Source organism: Zalophus californianus, chromosome 14, assembly GCF_009762305.2.
Source record: "Zalophus californianus isolate mZalCal1 chromosome 14, mZalCal1.pri.v2, whole genome shotgun sequence".
In the NCBI taxonomy this organism is placed as follows: domain Eukaryota; kingdom Metazoa; phylum Chordata; class Mammalia; order Carnivora; family Otariidae; genus Zalophus; species Zalophus californianus.
This window is the reverse complement of record NC_045608.1, coordinates 27,270,346-27,292,648: the sequence shown is the minus strand read 5'-3', so window position 1 is coordinate 27,292,648 and position 22,303 is coordinate 27,270,346. Positions and strand designations below refer to the sequence as shown.

General features: G+C 48.6%; 2 protein-coding genes across 5 annotated transcripts in view; one reads left to right on the top strand and one right to left on the bottom strand.

The window, feature by feature from the left end:
• Positions 1 to 22,303, top strand: part of PI4KA (phosphatidylinositol 4-kinase alpha) — a 112,344-nt gene that overhangs the window by 38,261 nt on the left and 51,780 nt on the right. For all 4 annotated transcript variants that reach the window (XM_035723881.1, XM_035723879.1, XM_035723878.1 and 1 more), the window contains 2 exons: positions 927 to 1,095; positions 3,887 to 3,937. In XM_035723881.1, coding sequence (XP_035579774.1) covers positions 927 to 1,095; positions 3,887 to 3,937 — 220 coding nt within the window. The remainder of the gene's footprint in view (positions 1 to 926; positions 1,096 to 3,886; positions 3,938 to 22,303) is intronic.
• On the bottom strand, positions 7,876 to 20,887 carry SERPIND1 (serpin family D member 1). Its single transcript, XM_027575418.2, has 5 exons — positions 20,828 to 20,887; positions 16,072 to 16,967; positions 11,916 to 12,189; positions 9,942 to 10,086; positions 7,876 to 9,234 (listed from the first exon to the last, which is right to left on the bottom strand). Exons 2-5 carry the CDS (start codon positions 16,949 to 16,951, stop codon positions 9,043 to 9,045), a joined length of 1,491 nt encoding a protein of 496 aa, XP_027431219.1. The 5' UTR covers positions 16,952 to 16,967; positions 20,828 to 20,887; the 3' UTR covers positions 7,876 to 9,042.

The following is a 22,303-nucleotide window of genomic DNA, read 5'->3' as shown; positions in this document are numbered from 1 at the left end:
CTCTTCCTCACCAGTGGAAGCTTTTACTACCATTCATTTGCCCTTACCTCCCAGGATTTCACATGTCTGTGAAGGGCTACTGTTTGCTGGGAGATTTCTGGGGGCCAGATGATATGCTCAGTGCTTCATGTGGAGTCTTTAATTTGTCCTGCACCCTGCGAGGAGGGATATGCTCAGTGCTTCATGTGGAGTCTTTAATTTGTCCTGCACCCTGCGAGGAGGGAATTATATTATTCCTGTTTTATTCAGGAGGAAACTCAGGCTCAAAGGTGAGCCACTCACCTGAGGTCATGCAGCAGAGAAGTGGCAGGCTCTGGCTGCCCCCAGCACCTGCAGAAGCCTGGCCAGCCTTGCTGGTTTGCTGTGTCTCTCTGTGGGAGTGGGGGTTTGGGGGGCATTGTCAGCTTTGTATCCAGGGCTTACCTGGGGCCGCACTGTCCTGATGCAGGTTGTCCCAGGGCCACTGAGTGCTTCCTTAGTGTCTGATGTGAGCTAATACTAACATCAGCCCCATGGTGGAGACAGTATGGGGAAAAAGATCGTCAGAGGAGAGTTTTATGGGCGGAAATAGTGAACTAAGGCTACCTATAATTGGAGAGGAAAGCAGGGCCCAGCCAGGAATTTAGCTATATGGTAGGCTTTCAACACTGAGAGAGGTGTCCTAGGATCTTCACAAGTTCCATAGGTGTGGATTCCTGGAACCTAAGCAGATCCCTGAGGCCCTTACTGCATGTCAGGAGAGGTTAAAGCCATTTCAGTAGCAGCTGACTGTCCTTTAGGGGCTGGTGTTCACAGAAATGTTCATCCCCTCTGGAGGGCTCCTTTGTTCACAGACACCGAGGGGCGTGGTGAGGCAGGAGTCAACTGGCCTCACCCCTGCAGTCCGGGCCCTGTGTTGTGGCAGCTGTCCTTTCTCTCCCTACCAGGCACTGCTCCCTGGCGGTGATCAATGCCCTGGCCAACATCGCAGCCAACATCCAGGATGAGCACCTCGTGGACGAGCTGCTCATGAACCTGCTGGAGCTATTTGTGCAGCTGGGGCTGGAGGGAAAGCGGGCCAGTGAGCGGGCCAGCGAGAAGGGGCCCGCCCTGAAGGTAGGGAGGGAGGAGGGCGGTCACCCTGGGGCATCTGGTAAACAGCAAGAACAAAGGTTCTTTCTCGGGAGTGCTGGCAGGGGTGCGGAGAGGGTGGCTTTCTCGTAGGCTTTCTTATAGGACTGTGTCTGGCTCGTGGCAGCTACCTCCCCTGGCCCAGGGTGGGGATCCCCCCAGACCCCCTCTCTTCCTTCTCTCGGCCATCATGAAGCCAGGGAGTGGAGGCTTTCACCAGAACACAGTGACAACATGAGAAGGGCCAGATCTGACCTAATCTGGGCCATCCAGGGAGACAGGTCCATGGGGACAGACAAAATGACAGGTCTCGGGCCCCCAAAGAGACAGATTGGGGAGGTTGAGTCAGGTTAAGTCCCCTACCCCATCACTTCCCCTTTCACATGTCATGTTGGTGCCAGTCTCTCTACCAGAGTCTCCACCTTCATCCTCCTCTGTCTTTTCCTCCCACCTCCCTTCCCAGACAGTTACTGTTTATGTGCCTAGTCAGCGGTCAGTCCACCTTCTCTGTAAAGGGCCAGATTATACTTGTTTTAGGCTCTGTGGGCCATAGAGTCTCTGTTGCAACTGGTCAGCTCTGTCCTGGTAGCATAAAGCCAGTTAAAAGAATGGGCTGCTGTGCCCCCATAAAAATCTATTTCCAAGAACAGGTGGTAGGTCAGATTTGGCCACGGCCAGTTTCTTGACCCTTGTTCTAGGTGCTGGGGTTATGGAAGTGAACAGGCAGACAAGGGGCCTGGTCCTGGACAGCAAAACCAAAACAGGGCAGTGTGGAGAGGAGCGCTTTAGATCAGGTTGTGTGAAGACCTGAGGAGGTGACAGCTAAGTTGGAAACTGAGTGAAAAGGAGCCCTCTGTGTGAAAATCTTGGCTAAGGGCGAGTAGCTGGTGCAAAAAGGGGTTCTAAGAGCCTTCGCTCTAATTCAGCCTTGCTCTGCTAGACCCCTTAACAGTGATCTGGGTGATTTCTGAAGTCTCCCAGGATGGTGCACAGCTAGGCCATCCTGGTACACAAGAGACAGAGGCAGCTGTGGTGTCCAGTGGGGCCTTGGGCATCAGGAAGAGAGGGCTGCTCAGAGATGTGGGGAGGCACTCGGCACCCGAGAAAGCAGAGGCTGTGATGTGTCTGAAGGGTGTTTCAGGAGTCGTTCTCCTTGCCTCCCCTGGAAATTGTACCTCAGGGCCCAGAAGGACGCCCCCTGGATCCAAGGGCGGCTCCCCTCTGCCTGCTGTCACTACAAGTTTACATTCTCAAGACTCAAGATGTAATGCTTCATTCATGGGCTGGAGGTGGGGGTTGTGGCCCCAACAGTGCAGGGATCCCTTTTTCTACCCTCCAGGTGCAGAGCTGTGAATCCTGTTCTTTGCGAAATAGTTCCTGTTTGTGATCATGCAGGGGCTAGCCCAGTGTTTACTGAGCAACTGCTATGCTTTCCTCATAAGCTGGGGCCTCAGCGAATAAGGGGGGCTTGCAGGGTCAGTGAGAGGGGATTGGCCAACATGTGCCCCTTTGAAGACAAAGAGCTAGGATTATAAATTAAGAAATGACAGTTCTTCCCAGTCTTCGCATATCTGGGAAGCCCTTGGTTTCCATAGAAGAGGAGGCAGGGCTTGAGATTTTGCCCCCTACTGCTGAGTGGCCGTGGGGCTATGGCAAGCTACTCAAACCCTGTTTTCTCCCCCAAAGATTTCATTATTACCTATGAAACGCTTGGAACTGCCTGGCATGCAGGGGGTGCTCGATGCACTTGGCTGCTACTGCTAATATAAAAAACAAATTGAATGTGCTTAGGTGAGTGCTTCCAGAACTTAGGCTCATTGGTGTGTACTATAGTTTATAACCTTATTTGTGTGTCTAACCAGGGAACCTACCTTCAGATACTGTGCTCATATTTTCAATAACTATTAAAGTTATTTTTAAAGTAACCCCAAAATTTCCATAACTTGGAAAGAATATATGTTTATTGTAGAAAAGATGCAGAAACTGATAAATAAAAAGCACCCATAATCCCTCTCCTCAGATATACTCATTGTTGGCATTTTTAAAAAATATTTTATTATTTGAGAGAGAAAGAGGGAGAGCGTGAGCGGGGGTTGGGCAGGGGGAGGCAGAGGCAGAGGGAGAAGCAGACTCCCCGCTGAGCAGGGAGCCCTACGACACTGTGGGACTTAATCCCAGGACCCTGGAATCATGACCTGAGCCGAAGGCAGATGCTTAACTGAGTCACTCAGGCGCCCCTCATCATTGACCTTTTGACAGACTTCCTCCTAGATTTTTTATGCAAATATATTTATTTTTATAATTAATATTATATCACAGCATACTCTGAAATCCTGATTTTTTTTTTCCCATTCAAAATTTGCTGTGGGCACTTTCCAAAGTGACTAAATATTTTTCAGAAAGTTGTCTTTTTAATAGCTATGTGGTATTTAATTTTACACAGGTACCATGGTTTATGTAATCATTCTACTGTTTGACATGTTTCCATTTTTTTTGCTATTAAAATGATGTTGGAGGGGCACCTGGGTGGCTCAGTCAGTTCGGCATGTGACTCTTGATCTCCATTCAAGTCTTGATCTCAGGGTCGTGAGTTCAAGCCTCAAGGTGGGCTCCACACCACGTGTGGAGCCTGCTTTAAAAAAAAAAAAATGATATTGGGTGAGCATGTTTATATATCGCTGTCAATATATTTCATTATTTCTCTGAAATTAACACTATCTCTTTTTTAAATGAAAGAAACACATGCTTTCAATGACTCGATGCTTTTATTTTCTAGGCTTCTAGCAGCGCAGGGAACTTGGGTGTACTCATTCCTGTAATTGCTGTGGTGAGTATTCATTAACTGAGTGGTTTCAAACTTCAGATACTGTGCTCATATTTTCAATGTTGCCTGGTGGTGCACAGCAAATTCCTTAGCAAAACGCTGTTTGGAGGCCCAGTGATTCTGTATGTGGCTGTGTTTCTGCCACCACCAGCTGTTCTGTGACTGTCCCACTGGTATGTGCCTGCTGTGGCCACAGCCCCTCACTCCCTTTCTCCGTGCTCTGCCTGAACCTTCTCGCCACTTGACCAGGAAACCTACTTTGGTTCTTTCCTGTGTGGCTTCCAGATCTGAGGTGTGGCTCCAGGTTCGTCCTGTGTCTTATGCCCTGCTCTGATGCCTCTGACTAATGGTGGGCAGGCTCAGCTCCCATCCCCTTACCGACCCCTTCCTGTGAGATGAGGCCTGGGGCCTCTGCACGGTGCTTGGTACTTGGAGTTGCAGCCCCCAGTGCCCTCTGTGGGGCGGCGTTGTTGGCATGGGGGCTGGCCATACTTTGGAGCACAGCCCCACCCACCAGCACGGTGGCAGCTCACAGTCTAGGCCCCGTCCCCTGCCATAGCACTCTTCATCTTGTCCTATCTCAACCTGCAGCCTTTGTTTCCCAAATGACCTTTGTAGAAGTCCTTTTCCCCTTTCTCAGTTGTTCCCAGCTGCTACTCCTAAGCCACAGCCCCAGGTTCTAATACTTGTTTTCATCCGTGATTCTCTAACTTCCACTAAACCTACCTTCTGGTTAAGCCCTCCTTCTGCCTTCCAGTTCCTTCCCACCTTTCCCCACCCCCCGTAGTTCGAGTCTTGAACACTCACACGCGTGTCCCTTCACATGGAACACCAGAAGGGTTGACCTCCGAGCTGCCAGGGTGACCCAGGGGTGTAGAGGTCAGGCAGGGGGATGGAGAGGCACCTCTGCTGATCTCAGTTTCTGGACTTACTGAAGTCTGGATGTTCATCATTTGGAATCTGGGGACTTTAGGGATCTGGTATTAGGTGGGTGAAAAATGGGAACTGACTGGTTTATTATCATTTGCCTTTAAGATGTCACAGGTTGCACTTTGTGGACGCTCTGCTTCCATCCACCTTGCTTCAGCTTGTCCTTTTCTTTCCTGTCTTCCCCGCCCTGTAAGTGGCCGATTCTGGAGCAGGAACCGAGTTGCTTGTTCCGCTGTTGCATCTGCGTAATGACAGTCTCCTTTGCCCGAGTGTGCTTGAGGGGATGGTTTGCCTGCACCCGAGCTGCCTCCCTGTACTCAGCTTTTCCCTCTCCCCTGGGGACCTTACCACCTTTGCACCTGCGATCAGGTGCTTCCCACAGGCTCTGAGGATTTGAGAATGTCCAGGACTCTCTGCCGAGGTATTTTTCATCACTGCCTGCATTGATTTTTAAAAGCAAACTTTTTCATTTTATACTTAATATCGATTACTGTACAGTTGTGTTTTAGAAGTACCATTGTACATGGATCCTTTATTTAGCCTGGAGAGAAAGGTGAGGGGCATAAAGTCCGTGGCACTCTCTCAGCCTATCGGAGGGGAGGAGGGCCGGCAGCACGCTCCATGAGAGAGCAGGTTTTGGCAGCCAGGGAGCTTGTTTGGGGTGACACTCGAATCCGTGAATTCTGGTGAGTTCGAACACCAGAATTCTCTGACCCGTGTGCCTGTGAGCTTTTGACCATGTATAGCCGTTGTCATTTAGAGTTTGATAACGGCATAGAAGAAATTCCAGGGGATACTTTGCACTTTCCAGGAGTAGTGACCAATGAGGTTGGTTGGGAACACGTAGATGTTCAGGTCACAGGGGCCAGGGTTGGGCTCCTGGTCCTGTGCGTGGGATCCTGGGTGAGCATCACAACCTCTCCATATCGGCCTGCTCTGCCCACAGTGCTTCTGGAAAAGATGAAGATGACCCTCTGAAGTGCCCAGCTGGGTCAGTGTAGGCATGACTCTTAGCAATGATAGGCAAGCACACACTGACTTAAAATACTTTGTTTACTCCACTGCAGTGACCTTTAACATGAATAGAATAAGTATTGTAGTCTTAACAAAAGTTAATGGTTATATTATGGGGGAGGAAACAAATATTTGATTCTGTTGCTCAACAAAGAGCACAGAGAATCATGGAATCTTACATTTGCTCTCTGGTTTGCCCCTTGGACCCTCTAGGAGAAACTAGTTTCCAACAGTTTTTTTTGTTTTTTGTTTTTAATGTGTTATCTTTCTTTTCTTTCTTTCCTTTCTTTTGGAAGAAGATACTCTGTTTTGGATCTTTTGATGACAGAGTGTCTCCAGGTACTCTGTTCAGTGGAAGTGCCAGTGGGTTTGGGGCAGGAAGCCTGGGTGTCCATCCAAATGCAGCTTATCAGTGATTTATCAGTGACTTTAGGAGCCTGGAGGGGGTCACTGGAGACTGGGTCATGTGATCTCTGAGGCTCCTTCAGAGCTTAGGCTTGGTGATCTTTGACCTGCAACTTTGTAGAAGAGTATTTCTTCAGAAATATCCCTGATTAAATTGCTTTTCTTAGTGTCTAGCCCGTTAGTTAATCAAGCCCCATGAAAGGTATCTAATGCTTAGAGTCCTGTGCGTTCCACTGTTGTAGTGATTTGATAAGCTGCGCCTCCTGCTCAGAAAACATTTGTGCACTTCACTTAGAGCTAGTTTCCCTGTGCCACCGGTAATTTCTGTGGCCTTGGACAGGTTACTTATTCTCTCAGCGCCTATAGAGTTAGGTTTGTGGACTAACAGGTTTTAGGTCATGGACTCCTTTGAAAGCCTTGCCCTCTCCTTCCATAGAAATGCATTTCTTCACAAGGTTTTGCATTTATTCTCAGGAAGCTGAGTGGGAGAAACCTGCCCAGGGCCCCCCAGTTAGGAATCCCTGGGCTAGATACTCTCTCAGACAAAGATAGTAACAAGAAGCCTTTATCTAGCTTTTGCTAAGCACCAAGCACTGATGTAAACCCCATCTAGTCATTAACTCACTACTCCTTACAACAGCCCTGTAAGGTAGGTGCTGTTATTATCCCTGTTTTACAGGTGGAGAAACTGAGGCACGGAACTTGCCTCAGAGTCCCACAGCTACTAAATGTCAGAGCCAGGGTTGAGACCCAGGCAGCCTGGCTCAGGGTCTGTGCTCTGAACTAACACCCTATTGCCTTGAAACCTGGGTCAGCTAGTTTCAGAAAGAGGGGATCTGAGTGCATTGAGTGGATGTGGGTGAACAAAAAGCATGGAGGCTGGAGGGCCTTGACCTGGGCCGGGTCACAGAGGAGCCTGGGCTGGCTCCATCACAGGTGAGGCAGGCCACATTGGAAGGGAGAGGTCACCTTTTGGGTAGGGGACAGACGTGGCAAAGGGCTACAGGCAGAGTTTTTGAGAGAGCCACGTTTAGGAATGGGAGGAACAGGAGGAACCAGCAGCAGGACAAGGAAAGTAGGACAAGCACCAGGAAAGGACAGTGCAGAAGTGCACTGGAGAAGGAATTCAAGGAGTGGGGTGTCAGCCAGCTCAGGGCTCTCCGAGAGGTCAGGAGGCGTGGCAGGCAAAGAGGTAGCCTCCACCCTGCACTGGTCAAGAGATACAGGAGGCAGAGGCCCTGGTGCAGAAAGTTGGGAAGGAAGCAGGTGGAGAGGTGTGTTAGCAACTAATAGCAGGGCCTGGGGCAGATCATATCTCCTCCGAGACCTCAACTGTTTCTCCAGCTGCCAAAAGGAGGTGATAACAGTGCGAACCTCCTAGCTGTGCAGTGAGGACTCAGTGATAACCTGCAGGCAAACCCATCACAGGGCCCCCTACAGTGGGGAACGTGAGGTGCTCCCCTTTTGCTGGCACCATGACTAGTATTGGTCTCACTGAGTCTGAAGCCCTCTGTGACAGATTCTGTGGGTGACTCTGGAGTCAAGCCAACCTGTGCTCAAACCCTGCTCTTCCTCCTCTGCAGAGAAAGAAGAGAAAGCCTCTCTTGCAGGGCTCTGGGGTCATAATTAGACAGCTGCGCACACAGCATTTGTGATGCTCTCCCCATCACTGCCCAGAGTCCCCAGCACTGCAGAGGCACCAGCACCCTTGAATTCTGAGCAGCCTTTTTGGATTCCACTCATCTTACCCAAGTAGCGAAACATTCAGACATCTGAATGTCACCTCCTTTCTCAAACCAGACCCACTCTGGGAGCTCATCTGAGGGTCTCCCTGCGTCCAGGGATGAAAGCCAAAGCATGTGCCCCACATAAAGACTGGCATTTCAGGAATTTCCACGGAGCCTCATCCACAGCATCTTTGCCGCAGGATTTAGCAACACTCACCGTGTCCTGATCCTGAGGAATATGCCTGCTGTGTAGCACATGAGTCACCGTGAAGAACTCAGGTTGCTTTTTTGTCAACCTCTGTCATTCCTGGGGATGTCAGCTATTTTGAATTTGGCTTTTCTTAGTTACTTGAGCCTCAAAAAATAGAGAATTATAACAGACACACAGTAAAAGTGGCAATATTTATTTATCTCTAAGGTAGAAGGCATGGCCATGTGTATACACTGTCCTCTGGGCAGCAGTGAGGTGACAGCAGAAGTATAGATGACATTTAGCATCAATTCAGAAGGTTAGGCCTTGAGAGAATTAGGGTGTTAGGCCCTAACACCCAGGGCACCCCTTGAATGTCATGAGGTTGCTTCTGTCCTGGGCACCATCTTTGGGAAAGGTGAGAAATTAGTCCTACAGCTCATTTCTGTGTTCTCTGTTCAGCTGAGGAGCGCTGGTAATTTGAGTAATAGAGCCAAAAGTTCAAGGACGGGGACGGCAGGGAAAAGAGGTACACAGGTAAGCCCCCTATAGGTTTGCACTGAGGAGGCGGGAGTAAGCCGGTCTGTATGTTGCTGACAGCCTCTAGGTAATGGCTCACATATCACAGGTGCATTAACGTCTGTGAACTGCTGGCCTTGTTCACTGTGCTAAACGGATTCCAATGAGCTTCTCGGTCGGCTTGTAAATTTTTTCCCTCCTGTGGGCCTCAATTTCAGAATGGTAGCATAAACCACGAAAGCCATGATGCCAGAACATCTCCATTCTCGTTGTTAGAATGGAACCAGAATTACACAGTGCCCCCAAAACCCAGACCTCCACCTTTAAGACTTGGTGGGGTTGGCAACTCTCCCCATGAAGAGCAGGCAGCTGGTGCGGTGCTCATAGATGAGGAAGAGGAAGGGGCGGTCGACAGTGAAACGGACTTGGGTAGTCAGCGGCATGAACCCCACCGTGGTCATGGCAGCAGCCTGGGTGCCCTCCTCGTTCACCATGATGGTTCCTTGGTGCTTGAACTATTTCAAGATGGAAAGGAAAGTTGTCAGATCCCGTCAGTGGACACACACAGGGATAGACGAGATAGTAGAGTCTCCTCTCATTCAGGGTGGAAACACCGCATGCAAGGCACGAACCACAGCTGGCCAGAATGACCCTTGAAGGTCTCTCTCACTCCTGCCAGGTGCAGTGATTGTGCTCAGAGGCTGTGTCATATAAACAATGCATATCTCTAAACTCCAACATCACAGTTGCTCGTGGTGGTGCTCATGGTATGAGTGGTCTCCCAGCAAAACGGCAGGGGCAGGCCCCATCTTCTGTGCACACTGTAGGTGCACTGCCAGAAGGGTGGGGCCTGGATCTGCATGGGTTTGTTGGACTGATATTCTCTCTTTTTTTGTGGAGTGTCTATTGTTGTGTCAAGTTCAGCGTGCAGGTCATGCCCTTTCTCTGCATATATTTAACGGGTCTTTCATGATTCAGCTGGGTGTTGTAGCTATTTCACGGATTGGGGCGCATACCTCCTCTCTTTCTGCAGTCGGCAGGAATGAGGCTCACTCCCACGCTGCTTCCTAAAACAGATTACCCTACCCACTCAGTGTCTGGCAGACGCAGGGAGAGCAGACCCAGCATTGCTGACCTGTGAAGTCAGGCCGGGCAGGAGGGAGGCTTTGCTGGGGGCAGACCCTGGGGACAGGTGCAGAGGGTGGATGAGGGGAGAGCTTACCAGATCGATGGTGATCCTGTGGTCTGAGATTCCTGTCATATTGCTGTCTTTGTCGAACAGCGCCGTGACCCCCATTGACTTCAGGGCCTCCACGAGGTTGTAGTTCTTCTCCAGCTTGAATTTCGGCAGAAGCACTTCTCGAGTTCTGGGCAGAGAAGAAAAGGGGGCCCAGTTTTATTGAACCACAAGTTCCAAAAGAATCCTGTTTTTCCCTCAAATGTCCACAACCTCCTTTCCACCACCAATCGCAGGTTGCTTTTACCACAGAATGGATGCAGCACTTCTTGAAATTCATATCCCAGTACTGTCAGTTGAGTTTTGGGGAAAGACCATCCATTATGATTCCAGTTCCTTAAAATGGAGGCATGGTTAATACTATGCAGTCATTTCCTCCATACTGTGGGGTTCACGTCCCGCCTTCCAGGTCAGCAACAGAACTATTACTGGTTTATGGTTTGAGTATCTAAAAATAATTCTCTTGTTTGGGTCATTGATTTCAGGCATTTCTTATTTTGTTAAGTAAGCAGTTGAATATCTGATCAGTGTACAGAAAAAAGAACCCTTCACATTGGCAGAAAGTGCTAAACTTTAGTTCTCTGTCCTTGTCTCAACACATTCAGTCCTTATGGATAAACAGCAACTACAGTGCCCATGGGGCCAAGTCCAGCACACAAAGGGGATAAAGAGACATCAGACACAGTCCCCCTTCTCAAGAGTTTGCTTTCCTTTTGGCAAGCCAGGACTCACGTGTGTGAAGCAGCAAAACAGTAAAGGTGGTATGGTAACATCTGAACAACCACAATGGATCTAACTACTGGAGCTACCCAGCAGGGAGTGAGGAGAAGGGGGTGTTCCTGGGGCCTAGAAGGCTGCCCACAGCTTGAGAGATGGCATGAGCAAAGCCCGGAGGGAGCTTGAGCCGAGGTCTGGCTGGCGTGCAGAAGGGCACCGGGCAGGCGGGGAGGAAAGAAGAGGAGGGGCAAAGCAGGTCAGACGGGGTCAGACGGGGACTGTGTCTGTGGGCCTGGCCAAGAAGCTGGGCTGCATCCCGTGGGCAGGTGGCCCATAGAGTGCTTCTGAGGCGAGGAGCCGGGGCCGGAGAGTGTCTTGGGAACACCATTTGGAGGCCAGCGCCGCATGGCTTGACGAATGGAATGGGCAGGCTGTTTAGGCCTTGCTGACTCAGGGTGGGAGGTGGGTACATAGGGGACATTTCTAAGGAAGAATTGACAAGGCCTGATGACTCACTGGCTCACTGGGCGAATGCCTTCCTCTAAGAGCCCTCTTCTGGGTTTGTTGCATGTCTTGCATTCTTGTCCCAAAAGGAGACCCGAACCAGATTCACATCTTAATATGGGCCTAGCCAGTTTCCAATAAAACAGAAATGTGACTTCTCTATTCTTTCTGCCATGTTCCGCTAAAATCATAGTAACTACTTAAAACCTGTAGTTTTGACTCTGGAGTAATAAATAGTGAGAGAGGAAAATCATGAACACGTCCTTCATAGGTTATGAGGACTACAGCATTTCCTACGCAGGGAAGGGAGAGCTTATCACAGGCACCAGGCTCTGTGACAGGTGCTCAGTGTCACTTTTCTAGGTGTTTCTCTCTGTGACCCTGGGAAGTCCTAGGATCGTGCTGCTTTTACGGATGATGAAGCCAGGGCTCAAAGCCACAGAGCAAGTAGGTGGCAGGGCCGGGATTGTTTCCGAGCTGGCTCGAAGTCACCTGCCCCTCACATCTGAAACTGTCATATGGTAGGGAGGAGGGCAGATGTGTTTCTCACAGATGCTGTCCAATTGCTTCTCACCGAGCAGGAAATTTGAGCTGAATTAACAAGACTGGCCCAGGATGGCAGTTCTTGGGTTTTTATGCACACGTCTCCCTTCTCCTTGAAATGACCAAAATTCCCAGTATTTCTGTTCTCTCCCAGCTTCCCAAAGATCAAAAGAGCAAACATTCAACCTAAAGTACCTGTTTGTCATGCTTTTCTGCCATCTCTCCACCACTTGGGGCGTCAGTTGTGTCTCAAGGGTCTTCATCCCAGACAGCTTGTGCGGGACCACGATTAGCATGCTGATGCCCCCCACATACTCCAGCATCAGGACATCGCAGTCCAGCTCCTGGTCATTTGCTGCCAGAAAGTTCCCCTTGGTCTGCATCATGGAAACTTTGACCATCTCTCGCTCATTCAACCGGAAGTTGTGTTTGTGTGTCATTTCTACTGGGAATTTATTCACCCAGGATCCTGTAAAGTCAACAAGAACAGGGCTTTTATTAAAATATTATTTTAAAGCCGTGGTCCACACATGTGAGCGTGCATCAGAAACACCTGGAGGGGGGCGCCTGGGTAGTTCAGTTGGTTAAGCGACTGCCTTTGGCACAGGTCATGATCCTGGAGTCCCGGGATCAAGTCCCGCATCAGGCTCCCTGCTCAGCAGGGAGTCTGCTTCTCCCTCTGACCTTCCCCCCTCTCATGCACTCTCTCTCTCTCTCATTCCCTCTCTCAAATAAATACAATCTTTAAAAAAAAAAAAAAAACAGCTGGAGGTGTTTGTTCTGACTGTAGGGCCCACCCCCAGAGTCTCTGGTTCTGTAGGTCTAATTTGAACCAAGAATTTGCATTTCTCACAAGCTCCCAGGTGGTGCTAATGCTCCTGGTCCGGAGACTACACTTTGAGGACCGCTGTTCTAAATGATTCCAAGCTCAGAATGCTGACATACTTGTAGGAAGTATGATAATGGTAGAGAAGTTAGATAGACTGGAATGAATGACTGGTTTAGATGAGGGCACTAACTAGTTGTTTAACTCCAGCAAGATGCGGAACGTGCCTGGACCTCTACTTGTTGACCTGTAAAATGAGTAGCTTTTTGCTCGTGGCAGCTCTGTTTCGATGGTTTTCATCCCTTCCACTCTGCGACTCCATAGGGACTAGCAGGATACACTGATGATGCCATCAGATCTTCATGTCAGATTTGGGTAAAATGCTGTGTGTCCAGGAGTGAGTACATGTCTGTTTTAGCTCTAAGATGCTAGTAACTATAATAATGGCTTCTCACTGACAACTGAGAACTGGCAGTGTGCCAAGCATTCCTTTAAGCATCTTTCCTGTATCCTTCATTTCCTGCTTCTAGCAACCATATGAGATGCGTGCTTTTTATTATATGCCTTGTTTTACAGATGAGGAAACAGAGGCACAAAGAAGCAAAGTAACTTGTACACGGTTTCTATCTGGTAGGTAGAGCCACTGGGATGAGATAAGCCTCTGCCCCGGGCTTCTCAGTCTCAGCACTGTTGACATTTGGGCAGTTCTCTGTTGTGGGGGCTGTCCTGTGCATTGTAGGGTGTTTCGCAGCATCCCTGGCTTTTACCCCCGAGATACCAGGGTTGCTTCCTCTTTCCCCCCAGGTTGCGGCAAGCACAGATGTCACTGTGCTTCTGCTGGAGCCTGTCCCATGTCGCCTGGGTTTCTCTTTCTGACTTCCTCCTGAGACCCAACCTCTGTTTTTATTGAGCTTTACAAGGCGGTTATAGTATCTGTAACTAAAAATCAAATTAGTGGGCACCTGGGTGGCTCAAACAGCTAAGTGCCTGCCCAAGGTTCTGGGATCGAGCCCTGTGTTGTCAGGCTCCCTGCTCCACAGGGAGCCTGCTTCTCCCACTCCCTCTCCCTGCTGCTCCCCCTGCTTGTCCTTGCTCGCTCTCTCTCTGTGTGTCAAATAAATAAAACTTTTTTTTTAAGATTTTATTTATTTATTTGACAGAGAGGGAACACAAGCAGGGAGAGTGGGAGAGGGAGAAGCAGGCTTCCCACTGAGCAGGGAGCCCGATGCGGGGCTCCATCCCAGGACCCTGGGATCATGACCTGAGCCGAAGGCAGACACTTAACGACTGAGCCACCCAGGCGCCCCTAAATAAAATCTTTTTAAAAAATCAAATTAGTAACAAATTGAGCTAGCGATTAAAATTATACTTCTAGACCTTCATTTCTTTTGATAAGCATCCATGATTTAAAAAAAAAAAAGTATCCATGAAAGATTGGGTGCTACTGGCATTTCATTCCTCTGATTCCAATGTTAAATTAAGTGACCATCCAACACAAAGGGTAAAGGACACACATATATTTGCCACTCTAACCCCTTGGTGTGACACTGGTTAGTATGTGCTGGAGGTTATAAACCCACTGTCCTAGTCATTCTGAAGTCCTTGCTGGCGGGAATGGCTTGCTGCTGTGTTTCTCTGCCTACTCTTGATCTTTTGGCCAGCCTAATGCAGAGGCACTCATGTCCGGGGCACCCCATGACCAGTAGAACTGAGGGCTTTGGTGCTGCCCAGGTAATTTACACTGGCTGTTCTGAAGCTGTTTCTAAACACAGGTTAATTGCTCACAGAAGCAGAATAACCGTCACTAGCAATATCAGTGAATAACCTACTTAATATATTATATGACATTGGCATCTGCAGTTTTACTCCTTCAAGTTCATTGAGTTCTTGCCACATGCCAGGCTAGCACTCATCACTATCTGTTGCAGTGCTGCACACAGCCCTGCCAGAGTTACCATCATCTCTGTGATAAAGGTGAGGAAACTGAGTCACAGATGTTGAATGACCTGCCCGAGGCCACATGAATAAGTGGGGAGGCCAGGGCTTAAACTCCAGTTTGCTTACTTCCATGTACTTATGACCAGTAATAAAAAGTATATGTGTGTGGGGGCGCCTGGTTGGCTCAATCAGTTGAGCACCTGACTCTTGATTTCAGCTCAGGTCATGATCTCAGGGTGGTTAGATCGAGCCCCACTTCGGGCTCCGTGCTGTGTTAGAGCCTGCTTGTGATTCTTTCTCTCCTTCCCCCTCTTCCTCCTCCCCACTGCTTACATTCGCACTGTCTTTCTTAAAAAAAAAAAAAAAGTGTGTGTTCATTATATATATAGCATGTGTCTGTGTGTCTGTCACAAGCCTGTTAGAGCCTCAGCCTTTGATAACCCACTACAAGGCCTTCGGTGTGCCTGGCATTTAAGAGGGAATCCCAGGGGTCTGGCTCAGCCTCCACGCCCCTCCTGCGGTCTTGGCTGCTTCAGCCCTACTTTGCCCATCTGGCGGAATGCCCGCTTGGCACAGCTCCTGAAAGGCCTTGGCCCTCCCTTGGCAGCCCCACCACCCCAGAGCGGGAGCCAAGAGAGGACCCCTGTCCTTCGCCTCCCTGGGCTGTAACCAGTGCTGGAGCTAACTAGTGAGGAAGCATAGCCTCCTGGGCCTCAGGGACTGACTCTAGCTAGTGCCCACCAGGTTTTGGTGGCAGAGAGGAGAGTGGTTATGTGTCACCATGAGTCATTGAGATGTGGACCCATTCCTAGTGTCTGCCCTTTGGCTCTCTAGGCTTGTAGACTGAGGTAGAGGTTTCTTCCAGTTCAAGCCCTGCTGAGGGCACTGTGAACAAGGTCTGGATTTTACAAGTCCATTGCCCATTTACTTCCAGGATCCCAGGGGTCCTATGTCTGTGCAGTGGTGTGGGGGTGGGGAATGTCCTCCTTTCTTGTCTGGCCCAGAATGGTTGGTCTGGAAATAATAGTTTATTTCCCCACCCCCTCCTGCCCATTAGTGCACAAGTATCCCAAAAAGGAGTTGCAGATATTAATGTTAGTCAAGCTGAACAGTTTTCAAACACCTGTCTTCAGCCCCTTGTCCATATTCCTGCTTACTGATAATTGGGAGAGGAGATGAAAAAAACTCAAATCCAAGATGGCCAAATGCTAAAAAGGTTTTTCATTTTTCTTCCAATTTACTCAAAGCACTAGAGATGGCATGCCTGGTGCAGCCTTGGCTCTGCCCCTTACTGGCTGTGCGCCTTGGGAGCATCATTTTACTTCTCTGTGCCTTGGCGGCTCTGTCTGTAAAATGGGATGCTAATAACAAGGTTGTGATGAAGTTTCTGTGAGCATAAAGCACAGAGTTAGGGCTCAGTGTCAGCTGCTACCGTCATCTCATCCTGATCTTCCCGGTGAGCTGACCTTGTGTCTTGGTTTCCTGGATAAATCGGGCTAGAGAATACAGTTCTTGATGTTCAGTCCATCTGAACACTAAAAGAGTATGTCACAAGTTTGTTTTGAGAAACTTAAAGCTATTTCTTACCTTTAAAGTAGATGCAGTTTAGAATCATCATCTGAGTAGCTGGGTCTATATTCTCCAGAGCATCTTTTATGAGACCCTTGGTGATCTTCAGAATGTGGTTATTGGTTTTCAATATGAAGGCAGGGTCTGAGAAGTCAGCCGCCTGGGCCTCCGCAAAGTAGTACTCTCTTACTTTTCTTTTGAAGTCATCCAGGATTGGAAATTGCTTCTGGACGTAAAGATCATTGACTGACCGCAGTGTGTACCCAAAATTCCTCCTGAAGAGGCGATGAGTCAGTTTACGGAAGAGATTGTGAATGGTCATGATCTCATACTTGCTGCTGGCATTGACAAAATCTTTGAAATGCAAAATTGAGTGCACTTGTTCATAGGTCTCCCCCTGCAGGCCAAAGGAAATCATGCCCATGGCCGTGGAAATGCCTACTGGGGCTATGAAGATGTTGTCAGAAGCACAGGCCTGTTCCTTCAGCACTCGGTAGAGATTGAAAGCGAACTTGGCATTGAGGATGTTGAGACGCTGGATCCGGCTCTTGCCTTGGAAGAGCTGGAGGATGTTCCCAGCACCGGCCTCTGAATCGGTTGGTGAAACCGCATCAATGATGTCAATATAGTCATCATCTTCGCTGAATATCTTCTCTAGGTCCAGATAGTCCTCGTCCTCCTCCCCCTCTGTGATCCAGTCGTTGGTGACCGTGTTTTCCTTGTGGAAGTCGGCGGGGAGAAGGGGCATGCTCAGGTTTTGACTACTTAACTGCCCCCACTGGGGATCTGCTGATGGAGAACCTTCCCCTCCTTTCTCAAGCTGACTGGCCAGGCTGTTGCTCCCACGCATGGACATTAGGATGAGAGAAACGATGAGAGGTTGGAACAGGCGTTTCATTTTGGCAGAGCTAAATCTGGGAGAGAAAACCAGTGATGGTGAAAGGTGGCCTAGGGGACCGGCCACCGCAGTGCTCAGAGGGCAAGCCCATAGCTTTCACCCCAGAAGATGCCCTGGGAGTGTCAGTCCTTAACCATTTTAAAATCACGCACCTTCAGAGAAGCTGATGAAGATAAACAGATACTGAACATTTTGTGTGGCTTCATAAACCTACCTGAAGGATCTGTGGGCCCCAACCTGAGAATCCCTTCAGTAACATACATATATTCCTGGGGACTCAGTGTTCCCAGGGAGTTTCTCTTTCATTCACTCACCAAACTTTGCTGTCTTCCAAACAACATATTAGGCACTGGAGGCACAAAGGTGTCCCCCACCAAGGGGCTCTGCCAGCCAGACAGGGAACAGAGGTGCAGTAAAGCAGAGGGGCTCTCGTAAAGACACTACCAAAGCAGATAGCGGTGCAGAGCTGGGGTGTGGCCCTGTCTCCTGGGGTAGGATCGGGCTGCCAGGGGAGCTTCACCAAGCTTCCCTGGGAGGTGGGGTCTGAGTGGAGATGTTGAAAAAGGTGTATGGGCCAGGCTTTCTGCAAACAAATATCCTAAAGATATGTGAAATTTGTGTTGTTATTTGGGGTTGTGCAATTTGCATAACATTTGGAATTTGTCGTGATGCAGAGATCCTCTGGGTGTCTCGTGGAAGGTGGCCAGCAGCCTGTCTTTCCCCTGGAGGCCTAGAGGCTGTGAGGCTGTATGGCTTACCACAGGTGTCCTCTCTTCTCTGCATCTGTTACTTGGCTTCTACTGCTGTCAGGAGGACCTACTAAATCTTTTTTACTGAACTGCTTCTAGCATGGGGTTAGGAGCAATCTTACCAGGTGTATAAGGTCTGTGTGAGGATGATGTCGGAAAGCTCTCACTGGAAGGCCTGAGGGGCAGTCCCTTTATTTAAATAAGTTTTGGGGCACCTGGGTGGCTCAGTCGGTTAAGCGTCTGCCTTCGGCTCAGGTCATGATCCCAAAGTCCCGGGATTGAGCCCCACGTCCTGCTCCCTGCTCAGCAGGGAATCTGCTTCTCCCTCTGCCACTCCCACTGCTCTCTCTCATTCTCTCTAATATAAATAAAAATCTTTAAATAAATAAATAAGTTTTTAATACATACACTGTGGTAAGCCTGTCTTTATCTACCCATCCTGTGCCTTGTTCCAAGGAAGGATGTATCTTGACTTGTCACATCAGTTTCACCTGCCAAATGGCTTTATCTTTCTCTTGCTCACTTCCTGCGTATTAATTGCATTCTGGGTAGATGAGCTATTATTCGATGTTTCTGTGTTTCTCCAGGACGGTAACAGCAGGCACTTATAATGTTCTACCATTGTACGTGTCACTTCTGAGCAGCCCGGAAAGAAGAACTGTGTCTCGTCAAGTTTGTTGTGTGTGTGTAACCATCTCCTATTTGAGGACCAGAATATCTGCTTCCAGTCTAGGCCAGATAAGAATTACTGGCGTCTATTAAGTAAATATGTGGACTTGTTAGTCTGAATTTGGGCCTAGCTATACGGATACCCAACTTGTGATACTCTCAGTTTTGTTGATGTTGATGACAGCAGTGACTTTTTTTTTTTAAGATTTTTATTTATTAGAGAGAGAAAGCACATGAGATGGGGGGAGGGTCAGAGGGAGAAGCAGACTCCCTGCCAAGCAGGGAGCCCGATGCGGGACTCGATCCAGGGACTCCAGGATCATGACCTGAGCTGAAGGCAGTGGCTTAACCAACTGAGCCACCCAGGCGCCCGACAGCAGTGACTCTTGATAGAGCATCTGCTCGATGCCAGGTGCTGTGCAAGGAATTTCGTCTATGTAACCTAACATCATCCTTCCAACATTTTATATACCAGGATACTGAGACTTATGTCACTGTATGTGGCAGTGGAACCTCTGCCTCTTTGCCTCGGAACACCAGGACTGGTTTCTCTGTCCCATCCCCCCACCCCCCCACCATCTCCCTCCTTGGGTCTTCCCATACAATACCGTGAAAATAATCAGCTCAAATGCTGTTCTAATCACCACCGAAAAACTTTTGAATCACACATTTTGGAGAGGGCAAGTCACATAAGTTTCTGACTTTGAAAATGTCTGTTGTCTTTTCCCACCCCACACCCTCCCCCCAGCATCCAGCTGAGGCTGTGGTGCTGCACACATAGCCCGCACCTGAGAAGCCATTTCTGATGTGTCTGGCTGCAGGTAGAACTGGGCCCAGTGTCCAGATAGAACTGGGCATGGATATTGATAGCAATACACTGTAAAAAGTTAGAAAAGAAGAAAGCGAGCAACTTGGTGGAAGTCTTTTTGCTAGGCTGCACTTAGGAAGATCCTTCTCAGGCAAAAACAAGGTTAAAAAAAACAACTTGAATGAATAAGAGTTCAGGAAAAGGAATCTGAGACCAGATAAGGAGGCAGAGGTGAAGACGTTCATGTTTTTTACCCTGTGTTCATATAGTATATTTGGAAGCTTCTTATACCCTGTTCCTGCATTATATGATGAAAAGCCAAAAATAGTGTTCATTATTCCCTTATCAGGAAGGAGAAAAGCTCTCTGATATTTTCTGTGGATTGAAATTAAGGATCTAAAAGGCCAGTCTTGGTGCCTGGGTGGTTCATTTGATTAAGTGTCTGCCTTCGGCTCAGGTCATGATCCCAGGGTCCTGGGATCAAGCCCACATCGGGCTCCCTGCTCAGCAGGGAGTCTGCTTCTCCCTCTCCCTCTGCTTCTCTCCCTGACTCGTGCACTCTCTCTCTCTCTCTCACACATAACTCTTAAAAAAAAAAAAAAAAGCCAATTTTCCTATTATTCTGCCACTTAGTATAACAAGAATTATATATAAGACATTTTAAAACTACTACTAGGTTATGCTTAAATCAGGTGACTATCTTTGAAGAGAAGCAGTATTTTTTAAAGGTAAATCGTTCAAAAGTTTGTCTTTCTGGGAACTTTATATGGCGCTTTCTCATGCCAACTATATGGAGCAAGGTTGGCCTTTTTGGTCACACATCAGAGCATAACACCTGGACACCTTAGTCCCTCCTGGCTATGTCTTCAGGCCCAAAGAGGGCAGATGTGATGGGAGAGAAGTGACTGCTTGAAGTTTTAAAAACCTTTCACTTTGAAATAACTTCAAACATTAGAAAAGTTGAAAGACCGGCATAGAGAATAGCCCCTGTACACCCTTTTCCCAGATTCACTAGCTTTTGTATTTGGAACAGTTGCTTTATAGCTTTGTGTACACAAGCAGGCACACATGTATACTCTTTTCTTTTTTTTTTTAAGATTTTATTTATTTATTTGACAGAGACACAGCGAGAGAGGGAACACAAGCAGGGGGAGTGGGAGAGGGAGAAGCAGGCCTTCTGCGGAGCTGGGAGCCCGATGCGGGGCTCGATCCCAGGACCCTGGGATCATGACCTGAGCCGAAGGCAGACGCTTAACGACTGAGCCACCCAGGCGCCCCTACTCTTTTCTTTTCTGAAACCTTTGAGAGTAGGTCACTTATAGTGTGTCCCTCTGACTTTTAATTCTAATATTTGAGGGAAAAAGTGCCTCAGGACAAGGATATTTCATGCACATCACAGTACCATTAGGCACTTAAGATAATTTAACCCAGGCGCAATACTTTCCTGTTGCAGTTCCTATTCCAGCTTTGTCTATTGTCTTAGTAATGTACCTGACAGAATGTTATATTAGGCAGGCTAAAAAACAAAACAGTTTTTCCATTTTTAAGACAGTGTAGCAAGCTTTTGAATTTGTAGTTTGATAGCGAAATGCACCGGTTACCCATCTCTAACCACTGCAAGTAAGAATTTATAATAGAAACCAAACTCACCTCTGTGCTTCTGAGAAGTGGTGTTGCAGAGATGGAATGAGCCAAGGTCACCAGCAGGGTTTCAATGTGAACTTTGGTGCTGGGCCGGTGTTGGGTATTTTCCAAAGTAAATATGTCCCAAATCAAACACCATTCAGTTAGCTTTGTCAGCACAAACCTCCTCGGCTGTGTCTTTGATCTCTGCTGAGTGACTTCTGACTCCTCTGCTCCAGTTCTAGTATAGCTGGTGTTTTGAAGGCATGACTATCACTGTGTCGACGTGCTTGTGGGCACAGTCCCTGCTGAAGCCACCACATAATGAGATGCTCTTCAGAGCTCTGGGGGCTGGGTTACATTGGGGGTAGCTATAATGCTCCCCTAAAAGCAGAGGCCCACTCATCTGCCCTCCAGCTTTGGATTCTCCCACTCAGATGATCTGGCCGTGGTCTGGTCTCCAGGGCTGACGTGGCTGCAAGGCAGGTGTCCCCATGCTTCCACAAGTGTGTCCCTCGGAAAAGTGGAGGCGGGGGAGTGAGATCAGTGATTTATAGTGTAAGGAGACCTTGGTACAGAACTTTCTTCAGTCAGGGCTCACTCACTGTGTTCTGTGCCAGGCTTGCAGTCCAGCTTCCTTAGCTGTTACAGGATAGGGTATTACTGAGCAGTACTCCCCAAACTCCGGTCCACCTAGGCATTCACAGGGATCTGTGGAGCTAGGATCACTATGTGTTTTTTTTTTAATTTTTTATTTATTTGAGAGAGAGGATGAGCACGAGCGGGGGAGAGGAAGAAGCAGACTCCCCACTGAGCAGGGAGCCCGACGTGGGGCCGATCCCAGGACCCTAAGATCATGACCTCAGCCAGAGGCAGACGCTTAACCAACTGAACCACCCAGGTGCCCCTAGAGTCACTCTTTAAAATTTATTTTAAATTCTGTAATCTAAAACATTATTATAGGAATATTCTGGGTTGTCTGGAAGACCAACTTATCACAGAGCATTGCTCCCTGATTTTGGTACCCAGGAGTGTGTTTGTTACCCAGAGGCCCTCTAATGAAAACAGGACTCTCTGCGGACTCTGTAGGCTTGTGAGGAGCCTGTAGGGGGCATCTGTGTGTTGCTCATTTTGAGAAATTTCTGGCGCGTAAAGGACTGTCCATTGCGTTTAAGAGCTGACAGGTGTGGCTGGATTTGGGTCCAGGTCAGCACTCAGTAGCTATGGTCACACATTGCTTTCTCAGAACCTTCACTGTTCCTGCTCAATACTGGGACTTCAGCATGGGCATCATTGTACAGGCCTGGAGGGCTATTACCTCTCACAGACTCCTCCAGGGCCTGATAAGCCCCATGTGATCTGCTCTTGGCCTTGTTCTCACACACACTAAGCCTGGCCCTTCTTGGAGCTTCGGCACTGGTTGCTCTTTCCGCATGAAGTCTTCCCTTAGGCCAGCCGTGGGCCTCTGCGCTCACACCATCTGCTCTGGGTTTCTCCGAGGCC